Genomic DNA, 26,234 nt, shown 5'->3' with positions numbered 1-26,234 from the left:
TTAGCTATTTGGTGGTTTGGGCTTTTAGCTGCTGTTTTTATGGCTTTAGCTTTTAGCTATGGTTTTGTTCATTATAATTACTGTAGTTTATTTATATTTTAGCTACTGTTTGGCAAAGTTTAGATTTAGCTCTTGTTTAGCTAAACTTAACTTTATCAACTATTTTGCTCACTTAGATCTTTAGCTACTCTTTCTAAGCTTACTTTTTAGCTGCTGTTTCCTTAATTTTAGCTTTAAGCTCCTGCTGTGCTAACTTTCAGTTTTAGCTACTGTTTTGCGGGGGCGGGGGGGGGTTTCAGCATCTGTTCTGCTTGTGTTAATTTTGTCCGTTTAGTTTCAGTAAATTCAATAAGAACTCAAATTCTTCTAGTTTTAGCTACTTTTAGCTTTTTACTTTTTGTTTTGCTCATTTTAGCTTTAGCTACAGCTTCGCTACTCATCGCTTTTAGCTACAGTTGTGCTAGTCTTAGTTTTGAGTTACTGTTGTACTAATTTTAAGCTTTAGCTACTGTTATGCAAACAAAATTTTTCAAGTAATTGTATTAGAAGTATTGGCATTAGAAAGTACTGTTGGATAAAAATATCCTATTTTTATCTTACTTACTCAAAAGAAGCCAGACTGGATGACAGGAGAAGATTCTTAACCAGTTTTACTTGCAAGATAAATTGTCATGGCGGGGCGCTCATCTCGTCAGTGGTTTTTGTCAACGGGGGAACGCATCTTGAACAGCGCGTTGTTTATACTGACAGTTTTTGTCTGGGGGGAGGGTCAGCGTGAGTGTTCATCATGAGGGAAGAGGCTGCCTTTAGCTTTTTAGCTAGCGCACTTGTATAGCACGAACTGCTAGCTTAGCGTTATGTCAGTGCTGACAGGGAGTGGGGGATGCGTGCAGTTTGGTAGACGGGGTGGGACACCCCGCTTGTATAATGGAAGGGAAACACTGTGCATGCAGTACATGAGAATCTGCCACGGGCAGTGTGCGAGGCTTGTTTTTATACACTTATCAGCTCCAAGCTCACAGACAGACTGGCGTCCTTGGACAGCTCTCTGCCAACTCAAACGCATGGTTCATGGGCAGACAACATTCTAAGCCATAGTAGTTAAAAACATCCATGGTCTTGACCAAAAATTCCCTAACAAGTACTTTGTACTCAAAACTAAGTACTTGTACTAGGTTTGCAATAAATGTAGAATTAGTTCATCCCTAGAAAACACTAAAGGTTTATAGAAGTAAAAATACGAATCCTAGCTTGGCTAGTTTTCAACGTTGGTTAATTATCTCGTAAGCAACCGGAGAACGGATCATCATCCCTGACATCGGAGGCCATGCTGGTCCAAGCTGCCCCCGTGGAGCTCCTCAGACCCACACGGAGGATTAAGGCCAGAGAGCCTCCCTCCCAAATGAATGGTGACATTCGGATGTGAGCGGCACTCCACGGAGGCGTGATGGGTGACCCAGATCAGGGTGAGGCGCAGACGGGGAGCGCTTGGATTAGGACCTGAGCGAGCTGAAACCTTTAACGGTGGAATGTTGTTGGAAAAACGATAAGGAAGTCTTCGTACCTTTGGCACGACGTCACATTGTCTGTCTGTAATAAAGCCTGCTGACTGCTTCAGTTGGAGACGTGGATGCAGAGATGTAACGGGGTCTGACTGCCCCCTCGGACTCCTATTGATTTTACTCTTCCATAACGAGGAAGTTGAGGTGGTTCACATGCTGAGCGGTTTGAAAGTTAAAGGTCACACACAACATAATAGTTACGCATAATTTGATAAGATCACGGCCAGAGAGGCTTCCTACGTCCAAGCTCAGAATATTTGGTTTTGCTCTTTGCTCCCGATCAATAAGCAGATTCACTTCAAAAAGTCCATTTTTGTCCTAAAATAGACGAGTGATCGATGGAAACGTGAGGAAAACAGAAGTTCCCAGAGCAGACAATGTTTCAGTTGTTCCTCAGGCTCGGCGTTATTTTCCAAAAGATGTTGCAGTTTAACCAGGAAGACGGCAGAAACGAGCTGAAAGGGAGCATCGAGAAAAGGGCGACGTCGGCTCCCGTTAGCAGCAGGATGACGAGGCCTGCCCGGAGAGCAGGGTTTGAAGAGTGGGACCCCAAACAGGGAGAACAAAATAAACAGTTTGACGTAAGTTCAGCGTTGAAAGTTAGAGAAGTTAAAAGAATAAGACAGGATGATATTCGGAATTTGAATTTTGTTGACAGGTTTGGCATTCTTGAAAATAGTAAAACATTTAGTTTAACGGATTGCTTGAAATCAAAAGGCCAAAACTGTAGCTGTAAGTGAAACGACTCATGACTTAAAAGTAACTTTTTCATTTAATTTGTTAAAATATCAACTCGGGTTACAAAGGTGTAGATTAGTCACAAAAAGCGAGGAAGTCTAAATTAATTATATTTAGACTTTTATGTCTATTTTATAGCATCAGGAGCATTTTCAATGTTGCTGAATGTCTTAATTATACAAAAATATGTAATAGTAAAACAAACAAGTATATTTTTTACTTTTCTTGTTTTGTAAATGCTTAATAAACATTCACACTGTTGAGATCCTATTTCTAAGAAAACAATATATCGAAACATTCAGCTCTTTAAGGAGAAGGGTGCTATGACTTTTGGTATTGGTGCAACTTTAGCTTTCATAAATATTTAGCCTTTTCTGCCATTTTTTTCCTCATAGAAAATGAATTGAGCTCATTTTACATCCTTCTTTAAATCTGTTTATAACCTTTTACTGCTCCTTTCACATTTTGTTCTGCTTCAGCTTCTTTCAGCTTGTGCAAATTTAAACTTTTTCAGCTACTTTCAGTTGTTCTTTCAGCTGTTTTGTGCTTCTTTCTGCTAACTACAACATTTTTGTGTTTCTTCTAACTTCTTTCTGCTCATTTCATCTTGTTATGCTCTTTTCAGCTTTTTCTGCTACTTTCAGCTTTTTCTGCTATTTCAGCTACCATTTAGCTGTTTTAAAGCTAATTTTAGCTTTTTCAGCTAATTCCACATTTATTGCACACATTTCAAAATTTTCCAACCTAGTTCAGCAAAAATGTGCTCTCTCCACTTCCTTCTGCTAATTTAAGCTACTTTCTGCCGTTTTAGCTACTTTTCAACTGTATTTGCTCATTTTAGTTTTTTTCAAGTAATTTCCACTTTTTTTGCTCATTTCTGCTTCTTTCAGCAAACATGTTCTTTCTGATTTCTTATGCTAATTTAAGCTTGTTCTACCTTTTCAGCTACTTTTTTAGCTCATTTTTGCTGTTTTCAGATAATTTAAAGTTTTTCATTTTAATTTCTGCTACTTACAGCATAATTAACTCATTTATGCTAATTATAGCTTGTTATGCTCCTTTCAGCTTTTTTCTGCTAGTTTCAGCTTTTTCTGCTATTGCAGCTACTATTTTGCTGTTTTATGCTAATTTCTAAGCTAATTCCTTTTTTTCTTTTAGCTCATTTCAGCTTTTTCCACGTCTTTCTGGTAGTTTAAGCTTCTTTCTGCCTTTTTGGCTACTGGTACTTTTCAGCAATTTTTGCTAATATCAGCCTTTTTAGCTAATCTCCTATTTTTTGGCTCATTTCTGCTTATTTAAACCTAATTCAGTAAAATGCGTTCTGTTTTCTTCTGCGAATTTAGGCTTGTTCTTCCATTTCAGCTACATTTCAGCATGTGTTTGAGCTAATTGCCGCTGTTTGTCAGCAAGTTCTTCTGCAACAAGCATTCACTGTATTTTCACAGGAAATGCAATTTCTCTAGTTTTATAATTTTGTTAATTAGCCTGTGTGCAGCTATTAGTTAGCAAAGTTAATGTTAGCTAAATGAATATTTAAGCTAGCTAAAAGTAACAAAACACAATTATACCAAAGTAATGTCCACAATACAGACAGTTTACAATTAGCTACAACTATCAGAAATAAAGCTATTATTACCTATAGAATTAAACTAATCACAGAATTAGCTAAACTTAAGCTGAGCTAAGCTTTGCGTTTTGAAGTTTTTAGCATGCTGCTAAAATTAATTTATTTGCCAAATTAAAAGCTTAAAAGAAGACTTAAAGCTATAAAATATAATTTGTATCATTTAGTTTTTGTAAACGTCCACTTTTGTAATGTCTAAAACATATTTTTTAAACTCTGCCATCTTCTTGCACACAAATCTTTAATCTCAAGATTTTGCTCAATTTGTTAGCACTCATATATGAGTTGAGGAACGACTCTCGGCTACTACCACACCAGATTTTTTTCTCAGTGTCTGTACAATTTACCGACTTGTAGCCATTTTTGTGCCATTTGGCTGTATCAGCCATCATGACTACGATTGACTCCAAAAGTTTGTTAGCTGAAAGTTTCATTTAAATTTGTCCAGTTGGATATTTTACTAACAGACAGTTAACTCTAAATACTTAATGCAATCCAGTGTTCAGAATATGTCAGCGATTAGTCTCAGCTACTACCACACCAAATGTTAGACCATTCTCTGTAAACTGGACTGAGATAAAACCATTTTGGTGTTTTTTAAGGTCAGTTAGCTGCGGTGGCCATCTTGAATCAGGTTGACTTAAAAAGTAAAACAGTTGTAGATGTACATCTGATATTTACTGCTTGAAGGTTTCATCCAAATCCGTCTAGTGGTTCATAAGATATTTTACTAACAGACAGACAAACATGGTAACACAGGCTAAATCAGCTATTACTTGCCTTTTGTGTTTTGGTAATATTGTAAAGTATTTAATCATTTTTAAAAAACTCATTGTTTTGTTGTTTATCTGTTTATCAACACGAGCTGAAGTCACAAAGTTGATCCAGTTAAGAGTCAGTTGAATAAAATACCAGCACAGCCATAAAATAATCTAATTTAGACGAGACTTATGACTCGTGTCCGGATGTTTTGTCATCAGAAGAAGAAAACAGCAGCTTTTTGCTGCGAGTGGCGAATGTTTGCGGCGTCCTTCTGTGTGTGAAGTGTGGCGCCATGTTGCCAAAACAGCAGCCGAAAGCATGTCAACGCAAGTTCAGAGCCAAGCCAGTCGGGCCGCCGGCGCACCAGTTGTCTTCCTTGGCAACAGGCTGATCTGCGACTGACTCGGTCTCAGACCTTCTCCTCCTGTGACCCTCACACTGCGCCACAGGTTGGCCTCGATCCCTGCAAGCCTGTGGTGCAGCGCCGCAGACTCACGCTGCAGGTTTCTCCAGCTGAGACCAATGAGCTTAGAATAATAGCAGCTGCAGCTGCTAATGAAGCTGTTTTAGCTAAGCCTCCAGGCTTTTGATGCCCCCCCCCCCCCCCCCCCCACCCCCCGGTCCACTTGCTGAGCTTGTTTAGGAATCAAAATGGTATTTTGCCTTAAATAACAAAACAGCTTTTATTAGTTTGGTTAGAATTTAATACTTATATTAATACTAATATATTAATATTACTCGTATTAATATATTATAATACTAATATTCAACTCAAGTTGAAAAGAATAACCCCACTGTTTGTCATGTCCTGTGCTCATTTGTGACGTTTTTTTTCCTTCCTGAATGGGGCATTACCTATTCAACTCATCTGCTGTTGCCACGGTAACCTCCCTGTTATCTCTGCTGAAGGGATTTTGAAGGGTGTGTTCAACATATTTTATGAGCTTCTTTCTGCAGATGATCTCATGTTACACAGCTCCGTATTGGTTTTTTTTTCCATTTCAGATTGCTTTTTGCCAACACAGCTGGTATTAGTAATGCTATAGGGTTAAGATTAGTAAATTATGACCAGTAGGATGCAGATACTTTCATGGTTTTTCCCTGGCAGTTCAGCACATGGATGCTGAGACAAAGAACTGAGCAGGCTGGGAGAAACAATGTGGCAACTAGCTCCCTCTGGTGGCTGATTTTGAAACACACAAGCGTCATGCTCTCTTTTTTTTCTCCCCCACCCCTCTACGTTTTGCATCAGACCCAGCAGGTGACCGGTTCCCTTCCCCGGATTCCCAGCATGGCAGACGGCAGGCAGCCAGACGAGCACAGGGCTTCCAACGGCCAGGAGAACGGCGAGAATGGCTACTCTGCCTACAGCTACAGGGAGAATGGGTACCATGGTGGGGCAGCTGCACACCCTGGATCGACAGGTAGGCACGTTCACTGGCATGAGCAGTAGCATTGATCCGGACACACACTACCAGATCAACGCAACAGCCGGGGTGATTTTATTGGCTCTGTGATGTCCGACAAGGCCAATCAATCCCCTCCAGGCACTCAAACAGGAGCCAGTGTGGACATTTGTAGCTGTGGTTTTTGAAAGCAGAAAACTCTGGTGTGGTTCTGCAGAGAGGAGCCAAAGGTCCAACGAAGTTAGAAACACATGACAGCCCAGTGTACCTGTGTACACGGTAAATACTAGGTTGGTAAATTGTAAGTACCAGGTAGGCCCAGGTGGCTATCTGGTAAGTGCCAAGTACATACCTGGTACCAGTTACATACCCACTAAATGCCATGCACGAGATAGTTACATGGTACTTACCCGGTATGTACCAGGTGCATACTCAATGAAGTACTAAGTCTGTACACTACTTTACCAAATACGTTCATGGTAAGTATGAGGTACCTACCTGATAAGTGCACTGTGAGTACCAGGAAAATGTCTAAGTACTAGATACACTGTGTCCCCTACCATTATACAAGTGGGGCGCCCCGCCCCATCAACAGAACCAAGTGCCCTGTCTACTACCCCCCCCCCCCCCCACCACACACACACACACACACACACCCCACCCCCCGACGACAACTATCTGTATTGATGTAGTATGGGGCGCAATACAAATGGGCTAGCAAAAATGCTACTGAAGTGCCGCTCCACTACCCCGCCCCCCACCCTCCGACAATTACCAGCATCAACATAAACACAGATGTGACCCCACCCCCCACCCTCAGTCGATATAAACTGGCAGCAATGTAGCGCTAAGCTAGCAGGCGGGTAACACAGAAGTGACTCCGCCCCCCTCCCCCCATCGGCAAAAGAAAAGAAAATATGACAAGCACACTGCCAAGGGAGCTGATCTAGGGGAAACACTGAGGTACATACACAGTGAGTACCTGGTATGTAAACAGTAAGTACCAGGTACCTACTGTGTACCTGGTACACAGTATGTATTAGAACTGTACCTGTTCAAGTACCAGGTACCTGTTAAGTTTTAAGTATTTACCTGTACTTACTTGGTAGTAACCTAGTACTTACCACGTAAACAGGTACATATCAGGTCTGTACCTGGTGAAGTACCAGATAAGTTCCTGATATGTTCAAGGCATGTACCCAGTAAAGTACCAGGTCTGTGCGTGGTACGCACCTGGCTGTGTTGAGTATTGTTACCTGAAGGTGTACGTGTCTCATGTCCTTCCTCCCATCCATGTCTCGTCTACCAAGTGTCTGTCTTTCTCTCTCTCCCTTCGCAGTGGATGACTCGGCCAATTTGCCTCCCTCCCCTCCTCCCTCTCCATCCGCTGAGCAGATTGGGCCCGTGGCACAAGGTACACACATACCAAAAAGAAAAAAGAAAACTTTCTCAAACTAGACGGCATGTGAAAGGTGGGGAAAGTGGCACCAATACAAATTATTACCGACTTCAGAGAGCGGTCTTCCTGGTCCTCTGGTAGTCCTGTTTTTTTCTTTCATAGTATCAGTTTATCACCTTGAAGAGCATGTGCCACGTTATTCAGTCCTTCTCACAGTTTTACTGTAGTATACTGATAAATGTATCAGTCAGCCTTTAGATATAAAGACTGTGAACCACTTTTCTTTTAAACAATAGTTCATAAGTTGCCACAGGAGCCCATTCACTCCATGTCTTGTCCTCTTGGCACATCCTTTGTTGATCCTTTGCTTTTTGTGTGGATTCATTTCCCCCCAAATCACCGAATTGACTTTCTACTCTTTCATCTTGCACGTAGCATGCAATCACAAAAGAATAAAATGGTTAGCTTTCTTGCAAACAGTCCGTTATACAGCACGTTTATTTTGAAAGCTCACTCGCTGCTAACTAACTAGCCTGACCTGATTAAGCTGGTGCCGATTCTCAGTCCTTCAGGACGTGGTTATTTCAGAAAACAAATGCATTGATTTAGTTTTTTAAGTTGCCTTAGATTTAGTTTGTTAGGATTATTGATGAATCACAACTTCGACTTCTTGAATTCCAGCCGGCAATATTTTCAGCCCTGCAGCGTCACTGAATTAGCTTAGCAACTAGCAGCAACCAAACTTTAAACAGATAAATACAACTTAATGTCCAATCTTTGAAAATATGATTTCATATGTATTTTGATCTAAACTTATATATTTACTTAATCAATCTCAAATGTTAAGTCAGTTTATTTTGTGGCAGAAAGTTTTTTCATAGGCCTGAATATTATATTTATTTGGGGCATTTATTGTTTTATTTTATTCATTTTTTCCATAACTAAATGACATACAACTCAATGGTTGTTAATCCACACTTAGGCCAAATTTAGATATAGGCTCAAATATATACACCAGGGATATTCAAGTGGCAGCACGGGAACCAAATTAGGCCCACAGGTAAGCTCGGTTTGGCCCACCAATGGGTTCATTTTTAAATAAAACTAGATTGTAAACAGTCAAACAAACTCACTTCATGACAGGAACTGCTGGATATCCGGCCCATGAGCTCTTGGCTTTCAGTAATTGTGGCCCCATGAGCAATTTAGTTGAATAGTCCTGATCTACACCCCAACTAATATTTGGTAAAATGTCCCTTAGCAGATCACATCTGGACCACAGGCTTGTCATATAAATCAAGCTTCTGACATAATTCTGACCTAGGCCTGCCGCAAGGAACAATAAATCAATTAATCACATAATAAATTAAAATTATCATCCTCATTTGCATTTATCAGCTTTATCGTTTCTTGGTGTCTCTCTCTTTCTACTGAAGACACTGGATGACAAAAGGCTCAACTCCGGTGCTCTTCACTGACCCCTCCCTTTTCTCGTTAAAATCTCTTTTAATGATCTAAAAATCACGTTTTTGGATCGTTAAAAGCAGCTAAGCTGAGAAGCTAAGCTATGAGCTAAGCTAACTGGCCGACCTCGGGGAAAAAAACCTCCGTCTTGTCGAAGCTCCAAAATTCACGGTTGAAACCCGTGCCTTTGTGTAAAAAAGTTGTTTTTCTCTGCAAAAAGAAGCGGAGAACTTGTTTACTGATTTTTTTATTAAAAGCTTTGTGTGAAAAATGCTATGCTAAAGAGCTCAAACCACACATTTTGAGAACTGAAATAAGGAAGGAGAGACAGCCCATGTCACATCAAGGGGCCTCCCTCCTATTTTTTTTTTAAGAGACACACTGCTCACTCCCTCACTGTTCATCCTTCAGTTCAGACAGTCTTATACTGCCATCCGGTGGTCAAAAAAAGGTACTACATGCAAAACAAATTAACCAACATTTCAAAATTTGACAATAATCACTAATTATTGTCAAATTTCAAACAATATTATCATTTATCGCAATAATTTCTGAGACGATTAATCGCCCAGCAAAATTAGTTATCGTGACAGGCCTATTCTGACTTAATATTTGACTACTCTTCTTATTGGCTGAATTGTAGAGTTAACTTAAACTGGTTGGTTTCCCGACACAGATCTTGGCTTTTAACTATATTCATTAAACTTTAGGTAAGGTTGAGGTCAGGACTTTGGGAAGGATGTTGTAGATGCTGTTAGCCTACCTGATCTAAAAAAACACTGCTGGTTTCTGTCTGGCATCATTGTTCTTTTAGAACACACAGATGTGTCCAAGTTTCAACCGGAAGTTGAAGGTAGTTCTTTTTTTTTTAAATTCCTTCCACCTTTACCATCAGTCAAAGAACAGTTCATATAAATAATGAGAAGCTAAAAATCAATAACGTAATTCCCAGGATGAGTGTATGCAACTCTGTTCATGTTTAGGCAAGGCTACTTTAAGAGACAGTTTGTTGATTGCATCCCATGCATCTCCATAAGTGCCATGTATACCTGTGTCGTCCACCTTTGTTCTCCATGTCTCATCCATGTGTCTCCCTTCCTGTCCCAAACAAGCTAAAGTAGAGGTTGTCAGTCAGCAGCAGCCTGAAGATGAGGCTCCAGAGGAGCTCAGCAGTTACCACGAGGAAGGAGGCTTGCACTTAGAACAGACAGATTGTTTAACAGAGCCCCAGGCTTTGGACAACCACAAAGTCCAGGCCGTCAATGGAGGAAGTCATCAAGGTGTGTGTGGTTCTGGATGTTGCAGTGGGAACATTTACACTTTTTCTTATGAGAGTATGTGTGAGCGTTTGTCTGCTACCGATTGTGCATGCACCACCTCTTGCTCTCTGTAACAGGTACAAAAACTGCTTTTCGTTTATAAATTGTAATGCAGCTCAGGCTTTGCTGCCGCTTTGTTGCTCTGAACTTTGTAAGCTTTTGCTTCAGTACCTGAAATAGTGCGACATAGCATTTTGATTTTGAGCTTTATTTCATGCAAAACACAGTCATTTGCTCTTTACAAGCTCTTAATAAACCATGTTATGGTTGATCGTGTCTGCTCTTCAGTGTTGCCAGCTACATTGCAAATGCTAGTGTCACCGTCTAAAACTGTCATTGTAGATTTAGGTGTTGGCAGAATTATTTTTCTGTACATTTTATGTGGGTTTTGCTGAAATGTTTTTGATTTAAGAAGCTTTGTTTTTTGTACGAGTTGTTCACAAAGTAGTCATGAACCTACATGTCTGTTGTAAATCATTTGCTTTATGTTGCAGTGCTTTCATTTCATCTCAAAAAAAAGAAAACAAAAAATGTTTTCCTATTGTGGTTTAGAACTGGTCAGGAAATTTAACCTTTATTGGATATTTATTGTCTTGCTAATAACAATTGCATTTTTTGAAACTCAAAAATTTACAAGCATTAATAGGTTTCCCATATTAGCCACCCCTACTTTTTTACAATAGGAATTCAACCTGCACCATTATTTCTTGTCATCTAATATCATGCGACTCATTCCTACATTCCAGTTCTGCACGCTGCCATAGACGCTCTGACCTCCCATGCGCTGTTGTGGCCTGCCACAAAATACACTGCGCTGTGTTTGGCTTGATGGAGAGTTACCGTATCTGTGTGTAGAAAACCTCGGCTGTATGGGCTTAGCTTTGGTGGATGCTGCAAGCAAAGCTTTTTTGCTAATATGACTCAGCACAAAGTTGTACAGTATCCTTCAAACTCACAGCTCAGCCAGAGGAGAGCAAGGCGTCCTGTGAGTCGGAGAGGAAAGAAGATGCAAGTCATGTGATACTGCTACATGAAAAAACTGAAGAACTTGCCTTGGTTGAATCCCCTCTTCCATCCATGGAAGAGAAGTCTCTTACTGAAGCTTCAGTGAAACAAGCTGACCAAGAAACTGTTGAAAACTCCAAGCTTTTAGAGTCTACAGAAAGTCTACAAACTGAAGACGTATCAAGTCTCAAGACTGAAGAAAATGTGGACATAATCTTACCAAACAAATCAGAAGCCCTCACGAATGAAAGCAAAGAAAAAATAGAGATAGTTCAAGAAATGGTTAAGGATGACCACGATGATTGCGTTCATAAAGCTGAACCAAGTCAACAAACACAGCAACTAAAAACTATATTTGATATGTCAGTAGAGCAGTGCTCTGGATCAAAAACTTACTTTGAAACAACCTCAGAAAGCCAAGTAGAGGAGTTGTCCCAGAGCTATTATGAACTCAGTTTAAAAGCAGAGACAAAGTTAAGTGGAGAACATGAATGTAACGTGGAAAAACTTGAACAGGAAGAGGAACGAGGCAGGACAAATCCCAGTAAAATGTCATTAAAGCAGAGGAGTTTGTCCCTGAACATTACCAGTGAGTCTTCAGTGGAACCGAAGGCAAAGGCAGACAAATCAAGAACCTTTTCAGATAACTTGTGTACAATTGGCGGTAGCTTTGATGAATCAGAAGTTTCTCCCTCGACTCCACTTGTCAAGAGTTACACACCGGAGTTTGCCCCAACAGTCTCTGTTACTCCAACATCTACTACATCAAGTGAAGAGATCCCATCAAAACCAGAAGCACCTTCTGGTGAGCACATATCTAGTTTTGAACAATCAGAAAGCCTTTCTGAGATGTTGGACCTGGCAGGAGTCCTACCTCGGCCATCATTAGAGAGGAGAGAGGTTGACTACATAAGACGAAAGTCAGTCCCTGCCAATGTATACGCTCTTGCAGGGAGTTCGTTGGACAAGTTTGCCATGGCAGATCAAACAATGAAAGTGGTCGCAGAGGAACATCAGCTAGAAGAACTTGGCTACTGTGTGTTCAGTGAGTGTTCAGCACCAATGCCTTCTCCTGCTGATCTACCCAACACTGAGGACTGTTTGCACCAGTGTTTCCCCTCCTTGCTGTATGAAGTAGGAAGAGATCTTGGAGTCTTGGAAGAGAAAGGTATTCAGCAGCAAAGAGATCAAAAGGAAAGTGCCACAAAGATTTCTCAAAAAACAGTTTCAGACAAGAAAGATTCACCTGTAAAGACCAGCCTGATTCTTGAAAGAGCTGTGACAACTGGTATGAAACCAGATCGCTTACGAATCCCAATGACAGCTTCGAAAGACAGACTTACTGAATTTCGTCTTGAGACTGGCCTGCCTGGGGACATAAAAATCCAAGCAATCCCTGAGGTCGACATTGAAAAAGACCCTTCTAGAGAAGCTTCTCCCATCCCACCCGACAATTCATTTACCTTCACTCCAACAGAAACTGGAAGTAAAGTGCCTCTCACCCTTGTTACCCTGAAGTCCCCAACCAGCATATCCCCAACTAAAGTTCATTCAGAAACCCAAGTCTCTGGAGAAAGGGAAATGAAAAAAGACGTAACGGGTAAGACTTATGATTCTGAGGGCCTTGATAAGAGTTCAGGTTTAGACAAAGAGATGATTGGTCTTGATTTAAAAGGTCAAGAAGAAAAAGACATTAAACAAGACATGACCAACATAGGCAACCTTTCAACATCATCTCAGGCGTTACAATATAGCATGGAGGAAAAAGAAGATTGTAAGATTCGAGCACATGCAAAGTCTTCAAGATTAGAAGGAGTGGAAACACAAGAGACCTCAAACACTGATCAGACTTCAGGCACAGAAAAGCCCCTAGATGCAAAGTTCCATCCACAAGAACTGACTTTGACAAAAGACCTACCAAAATTACAACTATTTTCACCAATCATTATAATACCTCAGTCACAAGTAGAAGAAGTTGAGGAAGAGGATGATATTGAGATGGCCGAAGAACCTCAAGAGATAATGGAAGAACCAGGGAAGCCTCTGCACCTCCAGGCAGATGAACCAGATAAAAGTCTGACTAAAGAGCTAAAAAAAGACAAAGTGAGGCTGATGGTAGGCGATCAGATGCTGGACGATGATCCTTTGTCTGGAGCTGAAGAATGGAGTCATAGTGCCATAAACAGTGATGATGGGGAGCCTGCAACAGACAGTTCACACCTGTCTCCATGTTCTGACCATGATCTGCCACCTCAGACAGGAGATGGCGCTGAAGCTGAAGACATGGAGGTGGATAAAAAAGAAAAAGGCATAGATATGGACACGCTGAAAGCTGAAGATGTACTGGAAGACCAGACAAAGGGGAAGAAAGATGAAGAAGCAGATTCTAGCGAAGGAGATAAGGGAAAGGAAAAGAAAATGGTGGAAGAAAGGGATGCGGCTAAAGAGGAAGAACCAGTGATTGTTCTGGAGGCAACACGTCAGACTGCTAACGATGAAACCACTATAGATGTGTCCATTCTTGATACAGACAGTGGCTGGATGGACTCACAAGGTACTTACAACTCATAGACGTTTCAAAATGAATTGGTACCAGAAAGCTTAATAAATGTGTCTCAGTTTAAGCTAGTTCCTTGCTTGTATGGAGATTTGCTCCTCTCTTTTACCCTCTCAGCTACAGATGAGGATAAAAGTATCATGACTGAGCAGATCGAAGCCCTTCCTCTGACCAAGAGTTTTACCAGAACACCTGTGGTGGTGGACCGACCTGCGAAACGGGGTCCCTCCAAAGGACGGGGCCATCCTAGCACTGCTGATTGCAAAGTGTCACGCAAAATGCTGATCCACCGTCCACCAGCGGAGGAGAAGATGAAGAAAAAAGGTTCCTGTTCTGTATTAAGGTTTTCAAGCAGAAGTAAAATTGCAGTTGTTCTAAAAGCCGGTTTGTCTAGGTTTGGATGTTGGTATAACCCTGTCTCTCCCCCTTTGCTAGTCGGCGTGAGGAGGGCTGACCAGAGTAAGGTGTCAGCCCTCCAAAGTCGCTCTCCGTCTCGAAAAAGTGGAGCTAAAGTGGCGGCCAGGCACCCTAGGCCCGTTCCGCTTCATGGCTCTGTTAGACGCAAGGCCCCAGGTGAACACTTTTCACCAGGTATCTGCTCCTTGAATAGAGAGAGATTATGACCCAAAAACTCAATCCAGTTTCTCTGTAATATATTTTATGATTAAAGCGTAATGAATTTATTTAAATAGAATGTTTGGATTTAAACTTGTCGATCTCTCTTTATTTGTGGCTCATTGAGGAATCGAGCAAATGCATTGTAGCTGGCAAACATCATGTGCTGCTGATCCGTTTGACCAAAAAAAAGTCATTTTGATGGTGAAAAGTGGAGGACTCACTCATGCTTTGCTTCACATCATGTTCTATTCTGTTTAGTGTTGCTTTTGTTTGTTGACTTTTGGTATTTAAAATCTAAAGCACTGAACTTAGTGTTGCTGTAGTGTGATTCACCTCTTTGTCTTTCTAAAAACACAATGAAACGTGTATGCCAATTTTCTTTGCCCCTTTTATTTTGTTGCTGTCTATTCATTATGTGAGTGCACTTTTACATGTGCATGTGTGTCCTGCTAGCCATTGCGTCCTTGTGGTTAATATTTAACATGGCTGTTTGCCCTCCCAGGTGTGGATCACCACCCCCTCAGTGTGGCGCAGCAGTCCAGAGAGAGGCCTACTGTAAGTAATATAAACATAGACAATCAGCCACACCCTTAAAACACTTATTTTCTTTTTTTTTAAGCACAGGTATTACACATTGTTTTGATTTCTTAAGCAAGTAAGTAAGTAAACTTTATTTATATAGCACCTTTTACAGGTCAGAAACCACAAAGTGCTTTACAGAATAAAAGACATAAAACACAAGATAAAACAACATGCATATGACATAAGACAATATAAAACTAATTAAAAGCCAATCTAAACAAATGTGTCTTCAGCTGCTTTTTACAAGATTTAAGAGAATCAAGGCAGCGCAAAGTCAGAGGTAATGCACTCCACAGTCTGGGGACCACAGGGTTTCAGTTTTATCACAATTAAGTTGCAGAAAGTTGTCACTGAGCCACTGTTTGATATTGCTATTACAATTTATCAACTCGCGATGTTCAGAAGGTCTGAAGGAACAATATAGTTGAATATCATCAGCATATAAATGATAAGACACATCTGAAAACTGACATTATTCGACCGAGGGGGAAAACAAACAAAAGAAAGAGAATAGGTCTCAACACTGAGCCCTGAGGTATCCCACATAGCAGGCTCTTGGTTTCTGACATTATGTGGTTTGCAGAAACACTAATTGTTCTACCAGAAAGATAGGAGGTAAACCACTCCAGTGCCAAGCCTGATAGACCGACTACATCCCATAGCCTGTTAATCAAAATACTGTGTTCAACAGTATCAAAAGCAGATGTTAGATCTAGGAGAACCATCACCGTGGATTCTCCAGAGTCGGCTGACGTCAAAATATCACTGGAAACTTTAAGTAAAGCAGTCTCTGTGGAGTGGAGCTTTCGAAACCCAGACTGAAATTTGTCAAAAATCTCATGTTTTTCCATGTGAGCGATTAGCTGCTCAGCCACTACTTTTTCAAGAAGCTTTGAAAAAAATGGGATCTTGGAGATTGGCCTGTAATTTTCAAACTTTTTAGGATCCAGGTTTGCTTTTTTTAATAATGGCTCAACAACAGCATGCTTGAATGAGCTTGGAAACGCATCTGTTGAAAGAGAAGCATTGCAAATATTTACAATGCAGGGACCAATGACAGAAAAAAAACTTTTTTAACAACATCGTCGAAAGAATGTCATTTGTACCGGTAGAAATTTTTATTAACTAAATTCAAACTCACGTTTTTGAGGATAATATGACAAAGTACACAAAAAATCTATTAATTTAAGTGGGTTTAAAAAAAAAAGGTTTTAGGTACTCTTTGATTTGAATATGACAAAATTCACCTCATGTAAAAAACACAACCGTGTCATTGTTGTGAAATATTTGCACTAAAACCGCTCCAAATTTTTGGTTTTAAATTTTATTAACGATATAAGCTTATCAATAAGTGCAGTTGTCGTGGAAAAAAGGGATTCCCCAAACAACCAGGTGTAAGTTCATCAGATTTATTACAAACCTTTGGAGAACAGCCAGCAATCACAGAGCAATGCATTTATTCTGTAAATACACACTTATCAATGCCTTCACCTGTCTGAGGTTCTGACCCGTTCTGCCTTCCCGAACTGAAAAAGTTATTTTTGTAGAAAACATCCAGCACCCAGCCCCTCCCCGTCGAGCTGTTATCAGAACCCAGCTGCAGTCAAGCAACAAGGTGTCAGCTCCCAAGGACTCTCTGGAACCACGTCACAATAATCATATCAATCAAACCTTGAGGATAATAAAAATTATCTCTTGCTGTCCCTTTACGGATCGGTCGTATGAAGACTGGTTATTACACAGAGTAAGATTTGCGGAACATTTTAAACTCATTCACAAATAACGTTTTTTTTAAAGCTGTGCAAAAATACATTAATCAAGTAAAATTGTGGCGCATGGTAAGTGCAAAAAATACACATTCCCTTGACAGCAATACACAATTTTTTAACGGTAACTCATTAATATTAATGCAGCTTTACATATTTAAGGTGTTTTTTTCCTTATAGTTAGGGAACGGTGTGCTTCACCTAATTTTTATTTACATTTACTATCAATAGGTATAAGTAATTAGCTGTTCCATTTTTATTTGAGTGCCATATTAGATAAGAGCTTAATTTTGCAACATTTAAAAAGAAATGTCCTTTTTAAACTTAGTATTAACAAATGATGCCAGCATGTTGCTCGCAGCCTTGATTTAGAGCCAGTTTGTGTTTGAATTTTCTGTGATTTGCTGTTTTTCTTGCTGATTTTAGGTTGATTTGACACAGAAAGTATTTTATTTTCTACTGGTTAACAAAATCAGTCAGTGTAACCTAAGCATGTCATGAACGTAAAAGAACAAGGTCAGATGCTGCGGGGTTTCCGCTCTAGAACTGCGATTATATTTCAAATAATCCAGAAGGCTTCATCAGTCAAGGAAACACAACACAAAACTGATTCTTCCCCCAAACAGCTTACTCCAAAGGGGAACAAACCAGTTATGTTGGTGCTAAGATGGTGTCTTTGGCACGCCCCCTCTTCCGGTGCCGGCCCTCTCCCTCGTCGACAGTCATGTCAAACTTACGGTGGCTCTAAGGTGTAAATGAACAACATGTGAAAAAACGGAATTACATTTGAAAAAAAAAAAAAAAATCACAACATATGAAAAAACAGAATCACATTAGAAAAAACAGAATTAAATTAATTACATTAATTAATTATTAAGAATTACATTAAATTAATTACATTAATTGCAATTAATGAATTACATTAAGCCAAAAAAGTGTTGAACATCCAGAGGACCTGACAACTTTTTTAGAATATACAGTGCACACATATCTCTGTTGTGTATGTACTGTATATTGTTCTGTTGTTCGGTTTTATGCTGTTAATGAAGTAAAAAAAAAAAAAAAACTTCCTGTTTGGCTTAATGTGATTCTGTTTATTTCAAATGTGATTCTGTTTTTTCAAATGTTGTTCATTTACACATTAGGGCCACCATACAAACTGGTTCAAAACCAACAAAGTCCATGCTCAATAATCCAGTTATACAATCCAACAATTTTCGGAGGAGGGGGCGTGCCAAAGAGACCAAAGAGATTTAGCGCAAAATACTTTTTCTTTCAGGAACGAGGCGGCTTTTAGTGCCTGTTTTTTTAACACTTCCCAAACACACCCCTTCACTCTTGCATGATCATTTAGAGACCTCACATTTGCGTCTGTGTCTTTTGTTGTGTCTGCTATGATTTTGTCTTGCATGCCTGCCTTGTGTCTTTGTGTCAGTCGCGGCAGAGGAAACATGTGAGTATGAACTTTGTGAGAATTCATCAAAGTGTTGCTTTCATCAGGTTGTGTTTATCCGTCAAACATTTCCTTTCCTTTTGTTCATTTTTCCACCTCTTGGTCACCTCTTCCATTTGTCCCGCACGCCTTCCGCCTGTCTTTGTCTCCATCCATCACTCAGAGCCCCACAAGGGCCGTTCTGTTAAAGATGGCAGTGCAGCGCAGTGGGGAGTCCCCCCGCCCCGGGTCTGCCTGCGTACTTAAACGGAGCCCCCTTGTGGAGGCGGAGCTTTGCGAGGCCCGCTCCTCCTCTGCATGTTCCTACCCAGCCCCTTTGCCAAACAAATTGGCAGGGAAGGTAAAGCAAAGAGGAAATAAAACGTTGATCTGTAGCCAACAGTCCCGTTGTTGACTGGTTCTGTGCTGTTTGTCGATCAGGAGCGAGCGTACCGCAGCCCCGAGAAGAGGTCATCCCTCCCCAGGCCAGCCAAGTCTCTGACTCGCCACATCCCTGCTGCTGAACAAGAAGACAACAGCACCCCCTGCAGGCCAACCTGTAAGATTACACTCGTTTGTCTTCCTTTAAATTTATCTAGTTGGAACAAAAGACCTTGTTAAGTAAACAATGACTTCATCTCTATAAACAAGACTGTAAAAATACTGTAGTTTAGTTAAAAAAAAAATATATTAATGACACATGGAAGTTGTTGTTTTATTTATACTGCAATGCATTCTGGGTAAATGATGTAGAAAAGTTGCTCGGTGCGAACTCCAGTCAGCTTGAATGTTAATTTTGGACGTTATCTGACGTTCAGACCTTTAATTTGAACCGGAGCACGTCGACAGAGACGAGAGTGAAGACATGGCTCAGCTTTCACGTTAGCTCCGGAGCTAACGTGAGCATTCCTGCCATTACGTGCGCCACGCATGCAAAGCAGTCATGGGTGGGGGGGTCTGGGATACGCCTCACGGCAACTTCCTTTAAAAATCTACTCAAAACTGTACATTTACTAGTTCTTCGGAAATCATTTTATTAAATTCCTAGGATTAAACATACTGTAAAACATAAATTCAGTGTATTATATTTTAATTGAGAGGTGGAACAATGAACACTAACTGGCCTTGAAGCTGAACTTTATCTGACCTCAAACTTGAAAGATGCATTACCCTTATGTTTTTATTTTTTTTACACACTGAGCACCATGGATCTGTTTTGACTGCATCATACTATATATTTATCAGAAAGTATCATCTGCACCATGTAATCATATTAACTACCCTGAGAAGCCTACCAGGTAGGAGAAATACAACAAGAACTCATACAAATAAAAAATACAAGCTTCAGTACAAACACCACATCTGGTCTACAAATCATGAGTCCACCATTTGTCCAGTAATGACACCACAGCACTTAAAGATTAGATTATTTACGACACACACACATTCCCCCAAGCAATATTTAATAAGTAAATACTTTCAACCTAATAAGTTATGGATGATGGCTGAATTAATGAATAAACATACGTACTAGAACTTTAATAACAAAATGTTTATTCTATTTTTTTTTTTTTCAAGATCGTTTTGCATCACTGTAACTTTGCGGCAGTTTATACTATCAGAAAAATACCAATGTTTTTTTTTTAAATCCTACTTCTAACCTACAAAGCCCTCAGCAACCTAGCTGCATCTTCTATTACAGATCTTATTGTTCCATATTTTCCTAACAGAGCACTTTGCTCTCAGACTGCAGGTTTACTTGTGGTTTCTAGAGTTTTCAAAAGCAGAATGAGAGAAAGATCTTTCAGTTATCAGGCTCCTCTCTTGTGGAACCAACTTCCAGTTTCTGTCCATGAGGCTGACACATTGTCCAGTTTGAAGACTGGGCTTAAGACTTTCCTTTTTGATAAATCCTATAGTTAGGGTTGACTTGCTATGCTGCTATAGGCTTAGACTACTGGAGGACAAACTGACCTCATTTCATTAAATTAATTGTTAAAATTGAATAGTTTTCATTTGATATTATTTCTATCTTAACGTGTGATTCTTGACCTGCCATTGTGTATCTGTTACTACCAAACCCAGCCGGTCGAAGCAAATGGCTGCTTGTCCTGAGCCTGGTTCTGCTAAAGGTTTCTTCCTCATGAGGAAGTTTTTCCTTTCCACTGTCGCCTTCATGCTCAAGAGGAGAGTTCTTCGATGGAGTTAAACTCAAAGCAGTCTGCTCCTCAGATAAATAATGTTAAATTATTAATTTTATATATGAATGTTTCTGTTCAGTGCCCTGAGATGACTTTTGTTGTGACTTGGTGCTATAGAAATAAACTGAACTGAATTTAATAGAAAGCTGTGAAGTAGAGCTTTGCAACAATTTAGGTTTATTACAGTAAGCTCACCCTGCTGTTGCAGGAAACCAGTGAAACCACCACTCTGTGTCCCTCCTCCCACACAGACATGGCATGAACAGGTGAACCCAGCCAGCTCTCGTCAAATTCAAGGATTCAAGGTTCTTTATTTGTCATGCGTATGAAATTATGTACACAGGGTCCCAGTTACATCCAATAAAAGTATAAAATGCAAAAGAAAAACAGTAATAAGATCTAAGATATGAACTAAGAAAAACGTTAATAAAAATCCACTAAGCACTAGTAGCATAAAAACAATACGCCAAACAGCAGCACGAACATGAGTCTGTGTGAGCAGATGAGCATGAATGAACACATTAACATGAAACAGATCAGCAGCAACATGAAACAGATCAGCAGCAACTTGATGTGATTTTTCACAGTGATAATTCTGGTTAGATATTCATGAGTCTAACAGCCTCAGGGTAGAAGCTGTTCCTCAGTCTAGTGGTTCTACACTTAATGCTCCTTAACCTCCTTCCTGAGGGGAGCAGGACAAAAAGTGTGTGTGCTGGGTGAGTGGGGTCCTTCATGATGCAGGTGTCCCTCTTCCTGCATCTGGAGGTGTAGATGTCTGTGATGGTGGGGAGGCTGACTCCAACTCCAAATGTGGGACATTTAGGTGTTCCGTCCCTCCTTATGTGGGAAGCTGGACAAGGGGGCAAAATCTAGGACTGTACCGCCTGAACTGGGACAGTTGGCAGGAATATGACGTTAGCTCTGGAGCTAATAAATCAAACATCACGAGTTGATCACGTTTGATTGTTTTGACTTGTATATTGTGCATAAGGACTAATACAAAATATAAATTTATTGTCACGTTATAACTTTTTATAACTCCTTGTGTTTTAGTCTCCACTACAACCGATGCACATCATCGCCCCAGAATGTGTTGCACTGGTAAAATAATGGTGACGTCCATAGCTGAAAAATCTAATAGACATTTATAATTTTTAAAGTAATTATGGATTTTCACGTGTACAACTTTTAGTAGAATAGAGAAATGACAACACTGGGGCGGCTGTGGCTGAGTGGTTAGAGCGGTCGTCCTCCAATGGGAGAGTTGGGGGTTCGATTCCGCCAGCAGTCACATGTTAAGTGTCCCTGGGCAAAACACTGAATCCCTCATTGCCTCTGATGTGTGTCCCATCAGTGTATAACTGTGATAAAGCACTGATTAGTCTTTGTATAGATCTAGTAGAGTGCTGTATGAATGGGTAAATGAGGACACAGATTGTAGTGTAAAGATCTTTGAGTATCTTGATTAGACAGAAAGGTGCAATACAAGTACAGTTCATTTACATATTAAGGCCAGTATGTGCAAGTTGTTTCTGTACAACACTTAATTTAAATCTTCCACCTTCCTGCTCTATGTTTCCCCTCGTTCCCCTTCAACTTTCTTGTTCTTTTCCTTCCCGCCCTTCAAAGCGATCCGGACCGACTCCAGAGGGGACAGCAGGTCTGGAAGGGCCCCTAGTATGGCAGGTAGACCACCTAGTAGCTCCCCTTAGACCCATCCCTCCCTCCCCATGACTATTATTAACAGCTGCTGCTTTAACTTCCATCATTTTACCTTGACCGCCTGTTGTTTAGACAAGTGCCTGGTTTCAGAGTCAGTCATTCTCCATAAAACTATTTTCAGACTGATCTTTGGCTCAGTCGGACCTGCAGGTAATTTATCAGAAGGACACGAGGAGTCCAAAAAAACAGGCGTGTTTGTCATTCAGCACCCCGTGGCTTAAAATCCCTCTGGTTCTTCCTCTGGTAACCCCGGCAACAAGCAGCTAGAGGTTGAATAAATGTAGATTTCACACTCACGGTCAAACATTGTTATTTGATCTGGGTTTGTTTGTTTTCCACAACCTGAGCACACGCTGTGCCAGCTGTATTTACAGTATGTTTTCATTGGTGTTTCACCTTCATCATCATCATCATCAGAACTATATGAAGGAGTCCACATTTTATGTTCCGTGTTCGTCTACGTGTTCACAGTTCATAACCCTTTGTTCTCACTGTCTGTTTATCTTCGAAGGCACAGACTCGGCCCGGTCCCGGTCAGTTCGTAGTGGCGCCTCCACCCCAGGCTCAGCCGTGACACCCGGCACGCCCCCTAGCTACTCGTGCCGCACCCCGGGCTCGCGCACTCCAGGCAGCCACACGCCCAAGTCCTTCAGCGTCCTCCAGGAGAAGAAGGTGGCGGTGATCCGAACACCGCCCAAGTCGCCATCCTCTGTCCAGCGGCAGCTGAAGGTCATCAACCAGCCTCTGCCCGACCTGAAGAATGTAAAGTCCAAGGTCGGGTCCACCTCCAACCTCAAACACCAGCCGAAAGGAGGACAGGTAACAGCTAAAGGATGATTTAGGTGTTCTGATTTGTTGTAGTAACCAGCAGTCAGCCATAACTTTAAACCCACAGCTAATATTGTGCAGATGTGCGTGGCTCAGAGCGTGGACAACACTTTTGTGTTGGACATTGGTGTCATGTAATTGTAGATTTTAACTGGAATTGTTAAAATTCCGAGCTGCAAAGCCGTAAAAATGCTGCCTGCAGTCATTCCCAAAAGCACCAGCCGAGTCTGCAGCCGTGTGCGCTTACACAACTGAAGGTGGCGTTGCAGAGCTAGTGGGTGAAAGCAGTGTCATTGGTTAGACTAAACAGCTGCCTCAACACGTCTTACCTACTCACCAATTTGGCTCTGTGACTACCTCCCACGCTGGCTCAGTAGTGTAACAGCTCTGAGCCATATTTAACTCATCCATAAATGATTGGGTAGAGGCAGGGCGGCCGACTCGGTACCCGAAAGTTCCAGGTTCGACCCCCAGTCATTGCACATCACGTGGTGTCTCTGAGCAGCACACCCTATCCCCAAATGCTCCCCGGCGCTTTCAATAGCTGCCCACTGCTCCACCTGGTGGTGGATGAGTTAAATGCAGAGACTAATGTCACCAATGGTGACAATACATAACACATTATTATTAAATCCCACCAAGGCAGGAAAAAGGCATCTCAGGCACAGCTGGAAAGTGTCTTGTGAAAATTAGGGCATTCAGTTTCAAGAACAGAATAATTTCAGCTTGCAGGGATTTCCAAAGTGTAAATGATTTATTAGAGAAGAGAAGAATGTCCACTTTTACATATTTTATTGGTTATGTACTAGTGAACTTTTAGAAGGGATTCTCCAGAAATTAAAGGCTACACTCTGTCTTGCCACACAGGGGCAGTAAATGATAATGTTTTTTTAATAAAATCTTGTTTTATGTGGTTCCCAACACTGGTCCCTGAGGAACACCATCCTGCATGTTTTAGTTGTTTCCCTGCTCCAACACACCAGATTCAGTGAATTAATTACTACATCAATTTCTGGAGAAGCCTCTTAAACACCCATTTATTCAAATCAGGTGAGTCAAAAACAGGGAAACAACTAAAACATGCAGAGTGGTGTTCCTCAAGGATCTGTGTTGGGAACCACTGATTTAGACGAATCTATATTCATATCTGTTCAATTTGGCTTTTTAACTTGAATACTTAACAATAATATATACAGATGCATGTTTTGTATAAGCTTTTTTTTTTTTTTTTTTAAATAGAAACAAATAAAATTGACACTTCTTTCTCATTATGTTCACTCAGTCACTTTGTGAAGCCTCCTCTGTGCTCTTGCTGTTTGCCGCTGTGTGTTTTCTGCTTCCTCTGCTCTGTCTGCTGCCATTTCCGTCTGTCTGAATGAAGAATCGCCTCCCCCCTTGTCCCCTCAGTCTCTCCTTCTTTCTCCTCTCTACCTCTTACCTCTTTTCCGATACTTCCCCATCACAGACGGAGGATCAGCTGTACCACAGACGTGTTTCTAAATATAACGGGATGTAAAAAGCAGCCATCCTTCAAAGATTATCCCTCAAATTTCCTTTCTGGCTCCAAAGAATCTTCCTTGAGTAGCTACCTTCGTCATCTGTGCTCCATCTTTCAGTGTTTATATTATAACCAGCTCACTGGGAGAACATAAAAAGACCTTGCTTATTCTCCTCAACATTCTTTAGCATTTACTGGCAAAACAGCTGCTTTTTAGTGTTTTCCTCAAAGCAGGCTTTTATTGCTGAGATTATAAAAACAATAGTCGGTCAGGCTGTTAGGGATGAGATTTTTATATTAATTTTCCTCATATAAGATTGCGTCTGCCTTACATAAAAATAAAATATGAGAATATTCTCCGTCTTATCGGGGTCTTAATGGATGTGTCTGACTAGTGTCATGTGATTTCCTAATCATATTTACAGTGGACTTAATGTTCTCACTGTCCTGCAGAGAAGCAACTCTTTATCTGATTTGGTGATTTATGAGAGAAGACGGTGAACAATTTTCATTTTCCCAGTTCTTCTCTCAGGGGACTCGTCTTTTACCTTTTTATCTTTTAAAATGTGAAGTTTTACCAACAAAAGTGGTGTTTTTCAACCCATTCTGTAACTTGGGCCTTGTCTACACTACTCTGGATATGTTGTTTCTATAAAAATAAATAATTCATCCATCTATTATCTTTACTCGCTTCTTCCTTTTTGGGTCGCTGGTGCCCATGTCTGGCTATCACTGTGTGAGAGACGGGATACACCCTGGACAGGTCTCCAGTCCATCACAGGGACACATAGACAAACAACCATTCACTCTCTCACTCACACCTAGGGGCAATTTAGAGTTACCAATCAGCCTAACATGCATGTTTTTGGTCTGTGGGAGGAAACCCACAAATGCACAGAGAGAACATGCAAACTCCACCCAGAATGGGCCCCGGTTGGGATTTGAACCGGCAACCTTCTCACTGAGAGGCAGCTGCTCTACCAACTGCGCCATTGTGCCACCTAATACAAGACAAAAACAACTGGACTTTATTTGTAACAGAAGACATTTTGCGTCGCATCCTAGAAGCTTTCTCAATTCAAAGAAACGAGTGTGTGGTTCAGGTTATAAAGCTGAGATAAGATGCACACATACATATGCAGATTGACCTATCACACCTCACAGTAAGGGCTTGTTAAGGTCTTTGTTAATCTAATTCATAGATGAGGCACCCCACATTATTTATTAAAAATAAATAAATACCCACTCCACACCCCTAGGCAGTGAGAATGTCCATATTAACCGCAGATTAAAAACTATTCTTAGTTTTCAAGAAAGTTCAATCTGGTCCTCTGGACATTCAAAAAAACAAAAAACAAAACTAAGCAAAAAAAAAAAAATAATGTAGAAACGTTTCGTCTCTCATCCAAGAGACTTCCTCAGTCTGAGCTGCTGTTTTCAGCTCAGTCTCTTAAATAACACCTTCTCAGAGTGGATCAGCCAGTTTTGCTGCTGACAACCAAAACCAACTGATCACATGCTCAAGAAGGACCATCAGCCTAACAAAGGATCATTAGCACACTGATGGCTGTTTACTAGGCCATCTTTGTGAAAAGAAACCGTCCATCATTAAACAGGGGTGGAGGCCTCCGGGTTCAATTGTCCCCCTCTTACAATGCTGTGATTGCTGGTATCACTCAACCCCCTTTGAATAGTAAACAGCCATCAGTGTGCTAATGATCCATTGTTAGGCTGATGGTCCTTCTTGA

General features: G+C 40.8%; 1 protein-coding gene across 1 annotated transcript in view; it reads left to right on the top strand.

The window, feature by feature from the left end:
- Positions 1-23,047, top strand: part of LOC119428703 (microtubule-associated protein 2) — a 53,316-nt gene extending 30,269 nt beyond the window's left edge. The window contains exons 3-13 of the mRNA XM_037696376.1: positions 5,939-6,110; positions 7,432-7,506; positions 11,233-13,833; positions 13,960-14,166; positions 14,272-14,409; positions 14,957-15,009; positions 18,238-18,255; positions 18,419-18,595; positions 18,676-18,793; positions 22,068-22,124; positions 22,672-23,047. Coding sequence (XP_037552304.1) covers positions 5,978-6,110; positions 7,432-7,506; positions 11,233-13,833; positions 13,960-14,166; positions 14,272-14,409; positions 14,957-15,009; positions 18,238-18,255; positions 18,419-18,595; positions 18,676-18,793; positions 22,068-22,124; positions 22,672-22,997 — 3,903 coding nt within the window. The 5' untranslated portion in view covers positions 5,939-5,977 and the 3' untranslated portion in view covers positions 22,998-23,047. The remainder of the gene's footprint in view (positions 1-5,938; positions 6,111-7,431; positions 7,507-11,232; positions 13,834-13,959; positions 14,167-14,271; positions 14,410-14,956; positions 15,010-18,237; positions 18,256-18,418; positions 18,596-18,675; positions 18,794-22,067; positions 22,125-22,671) is intronic.
- Positions 23,048-26,234: the final 3,187 nt, after the last annotated feature.

The sequence above is a fragment of the Nematolebias whitei genome, chromosome 23 (assembly GCF_014905685.2).
Source record: "Nematolebias whitei isolate Nwh7 chromosome 23, NemWhi1, whole genome shotgun sequence".
Lineage (NCBI taxonomy): Eukaryota > Metazoa > Chordata > Actinopteri > Cyprinodontiformes > Rivulidae > Nematolebias > Nematolebias whitei.
The sequence above is the reverse complement of the archived record's forward strand: the minus strand, read 5'-3'. Positions and strand labels throughout refer to the sequence as shown.